The following is a 4,525-nucleotide window of genomic DNA, read 5'->3' as shown; positions in this document are numbered from 1 at the left end:
GTGCCATCGCATGCTCCTTTCCCGTGGGACGTACCAAAAAAGTCCCATGTTGCCGATATTCCAAAATGCTCTTCATGAAAGGAAATGTTCACAAAATTCTTTTTGTTCTGATATTGAGAAGCAGCGCCGTCCGAGAAACAGTGCAACTTTTTGATGTGTGCGTGAGCGGGTAGGAAATGCTGGAGGAACTTCTTTTGGTACAATAGTACAGAAGCGTTGTCGTGAGTCAGGGATGCAGATATAATGACGTAAGACAAATGCTGCAGGGTTGGGTCAGATTGGCAGAAAAAATACACCACTGTGGGATGCACAGTTGCCTGGGAAGTGTTCCAGTAGAAGGACTGTGGTGAATTTTGTGCCAGAAAGCAGTAGTTTTCTGAATAATCCAGTTGACCAATCGCTTCACTGACGGGAAGGTCAGCCTTGCGCTGTCGCAAGTAAACCGACTGCGACGAGCTGACGACGTGATGTCCCTTTAGTGAATTTAGTTCAAGAATCAACTTCTCGGAAAATTCCTCTATGAGAAGAAGTACTGTTTGAAGCGATGCTCTATGGCCAGGTACCCGCTGCTGAAATGTGATGGTGTCCTGAAACACGTCAACATGACCGAGCTTATCAGTGAGTTTGGGGCGTAGAGGTTCCAACCCCGGGCAATGGGGTGCATCGTTCAAGCATGCAGTCTCCCTTGTCGATGGCACAGACCATTAGCCGCAAAAGGTATTTGTACTTTTCCTGGATTCCCGTAGCATGAAGGGTCATCTTCACGTTTTGATGATAAGAGCACACGCAGATCAATGCGTTCTTGGGTCTCCAGCAAGCACTCACCAGGGACGCCTCAGGGACGGAAATGTAGAAAATTCAGCTTCTAGTTGTTGGGTTGCTTGTCTTCCATATGGCTTCCTTCAAGCCCTTAAGCATGAGCCTCTCCTGATGACCCTTGAGAAATTCCTTTTGTCCTGGCATGCAGTAGGATATGAAGTCATCTTGGTAAAACTTCTCAATTGATTCCTTGGTCAGAAGAGACAGCGGAGCCCTCCATTTCGCTGAAGATGGCTCGTTCAGGACGCCCATCGCGCTTATAATTTCTCGTGCTCGGCGAACAAGACGTTCCGAAGCAAAAAAAACTCCATTGTTTGTTGCTTCGACCACGACGATGGAGCCAAAGTTAGGATCATGAGGTTTTTTGATTGGCTCTGTTCAGCCGAATATTTCTTCCTCAGCTCCTGAAGCAGGGATTCATAATATTCCGCGGTTATAGGACAGGACTCTCCTGAAGCGGGTGCCATCGGTATGCCCAACGAAGCTTCCGGGGCTTTCCTGACTTTGCACTCTATCCTACGGAGCTTCTCCTGTGCATACTTTTGTCTCTGGGGTAGAGCCCTTTTCCGTCTCAACAGTTTCACCAAGAAGTTCCAGTGACTCGTTGAACGACTGCAGTGTGTCCTGATCTGCGTTCGGCAGGTCACGACCTGGGTTGGACAGTGGCTCCGTCCCACTAGAAGTATCAAACAGGTGCTTCATGCACAGCATGTAACATTTGGGGCAAAATCTAGCCGAAGCCTTGCTGTGTTCTTTGATAGAGTTGACTATATTATTTTAGTTCCGCGCACTCTCTTGCTGTGTTGTCCAAAGGGCCCGAGGCAACACTTGGATGTCGTCCTTAAGGTGTACTTCGCCGGATGACCTCAAAAGCCTATTGTAGCGTCTACGCGTACACCTCGAGAGAGTGAGATTTATAAAAATCTGAATTTGAAGATCATCTCGAGGGGGCATAAACAATGATGCTGAAAACTGTATAAATTTACATTGTCAGATTTTACAGATTTACATTGTCTTGCAAGATCCCTCCTAGCTAATCCTACAGCTAATGTCGTACAACGCTGGACAAGGGTTTGTGGAATATGGTGGTTTGTGTACGCCTGCTGGTGGTGTTCTGTGCAGATAACGAGCACTGGAAGGATTTCGCCCCCTTATTTCATCTATTCTTCGAATCCCTGAACCACACAAATGCCGACAGAATCACTCACAGCATCTAAGATAGTCAAATATTCGGTCATGGAAGCCATTACTCGCATAACGCAACAATTATCCCCACCAATGAAGACTGAAGCTGTTTTTTTAGCAGCTGTTAAACGATAGATACGCTTCTAAAAAGACATCAGACACAGGGGGCATCCCAGCAAGAAAAAAAAAATCACTGGGGATAGCTTGAGCCAGACCACGTCACTGTCTCAATCGTCGTCGTCGTTGGATACCGCTAGGGAGCCCGGGAGGCGACCACTTAGATTGTTGCCGCTTCCGCCACACCAGCAAACTTGTATAGCTGGCACAGGTGAGGGGTAACTGTCACGAGAACCCAAGTTGCGTTTGTAGCCATCGTCGAAGTAGCATTTGTACGTCAGGTGGAGTGTGAACTTTAGTGTTTCAGTCGTTTTCAGTCGTTTCGAAGATCTATCAGGTGGTTCGACACGGACACCGATGATAGCCCTTACGTGCCACAGGTGGCGCTTGCGATCCCAATGAAGGCTTCTGAGGGATCTCAGGCGGTTGCTGTTTTGTGGTCTATTTTTGAAGCGTGATGTGGGCAAGCAAACGCGTGTCCCATCCTACAGTTGGCGATACATGGTAGCCCTGTTGATAAAAAAAGACATATTGGTATTTATATGAGAAAAGCAACGTGCGCTATGAAGAAGCGAATGAGCATATGTGCAAAAGTAATGAGCGCAATGCGTGCCGCTATGAGCAGTATGAGACTGGTACAGCCATAAGAAAGTTGGACTAAATTGTATGTGCACACGTGAAATGAGCACTATGAGAAGGAGAATAAGTAATACGAAAACGCTCATACCGTACATCACCTGTATGAGCACTGTCACTGACGTTCCATGTGAGAGGAAAACTATGGCGCTGCCTTACATGCTGGTTTTGCAGACAGTGGACATGGCGTTTTATAACAAAACATAATTAATCAATTAATTACCTACTCCTGAAAAGCCTAAGATAGACATATCGTGACCAGTCATTAAACAAATAAGTATACTGTTGCATAAAAGTTGTGGCTTGTCGCGGAGAGAAGTAGACAGGCAGACAGCTTAGGAGGCAACAGAATCAGACTGCACTCGGCTCGCTAAGAACTCGAGCCCGTGAGCGCGCGTCAGCGTTTATTTTTGGCGCGTATCTTCCGGTGGCGCCGACCTGCGGCCGCTACAGGGCTCCCCCCCCCCCCCTCAGAGTGGAGGCGACGTGGGGCTGGGGACACGAAGTGGAGCTGCCCAAGTAACTCTACGACGAGGCTTCGGAGGAGATAAGGCGGGGGAAGAGTCCTCGAGAGCGAGTGGGGGAGCGGGGGCGACGGCTGCAAGGTAGGCCGGCTTGAGGCGGCCCAGCGAGACGACTTGGCGCTGGCCCGCGATGTCGATGGTGAAGGTTTTGCTGTTTCGGGAGAGAACACGGTACGGGCCATCGTAGTGTGGCGAGAGCGGCTTCCGCACAGCATCATGGCGCAGGAACACGTGGGTGCTCGTGTTGAGGTCGGGGTGGAGGAAAACTTTGGAGGGGGGCGGCGTCCTGGAGGGAACCGGCGCCAGGCCACGAAAGAAACGCCGGAGCTGCTGGACGTACTCGGCCTGGGGAAGAGAACGTACGCCGTCGGGATCGCTCCAAAAGTCACCAGGAAGACGCAGTGTCGTCCCGTAAACCAGCTCGGCTGCGGTGCAGGAGAGGTCCTCCTTGAAGGCCGAACGGATGCCCAGCATGACAACAGGCAAGTGATCCACCCAGCTGGTTTGGGCCTCGCGAGCGATGAGCGAAGCTTTCAGCTGACGATGAAAGCGCTCGACGAGGCCGTTGGAGGAAGGGTGGTATGCCGTGGTGCTGATATGGTGAACACCGAGGAGAGCCATCAGGTTCTTGAAAAGGGCACTCTGGAATTGTCGGCCCTGGTCTGTGGTGATGCGCGTGGGACAGCCGTAACGGCCCACAGAACCAGTAACCGCCCATCAACATCCAGCGAACGTCGGGTTGTGGATGTTGGGTACGTCTCGCGAACACATTTGCTCCCGGCTACGTTTTAACTACGCCCGTACTACCGTGCTAATCAAGAGAAAATTATGCGAAATGGACGTCGTAGGACCGCCGATGCGGATCTTCGAGGGACCTGTGGGGGGTTCTGTATTCCGGGTCCATAGGTATCGCGCACCTATGAAAATATCGTAATTTTAATCATGAGATAAACACAACGACGCAGGTGTGTACCCAAAATACTTTATTTCTATGTATACTGTATTTACATGTGCATTCGTACATGCCTGCCAGCCCATGAGCAGTACAAATAATGAAATAATGTGACAAGGTGCTATGTCCAGATCATTCCCTTTCATACAGGTCTTCATCACAATATCACAAAGTTATGTAAACAAGAAAAAAAAATCATATTACTTGCCGTATAATGAGTTGGCATCTTGTATGGAATCGATGCAACTGTATCCTCACGCTCCTTCACGCCTTATGAATGACTACCAGTCTC

At 49.4% G+C, this 4,525-nt stretch overlaps 1 protein-coding gene across 1 annotated transcript; it reads right to left on the bottom strand.

Annotated features, from left to right (window-relative positions):
- Positions 1-3,227: 3,227 nt before the first annotated feature.
- On the bottom strand, positions 3,228-3,902 carry LOC135374070 (uncharacterized). Its single transcript, XM_064607071.1, has one exon. The coding sequence runs from the start codon at positions 3,900-3,902 to the stop codon at positions 3,228-3,230; it is 675 nt and encodes a 224-aa protein (XP_064463141.1).
- Between the last annotated feature and the right edge of the window lie 623 nt (positions 3,903-4,525).

This window comes from Ornithodoros turicata, unplaced genomic scaffold (assembly GCF_037126465.1).
Source record: "Ornithodoros turicata isolate Travis unplaced genomic scaffold, ASM3712646v1 Chromosome42, whole genome shotgun sequence".
Taxonomy (NCBI): Eukaryota; Metazoa; Arthropoda; class Arachnida; order Ixodida; family Argasidae; genus Ornithodoros; species Ornithodoros turicata.
This window is presented reverse-complemented; position numbering and strand designations above follow the sequence as displayed.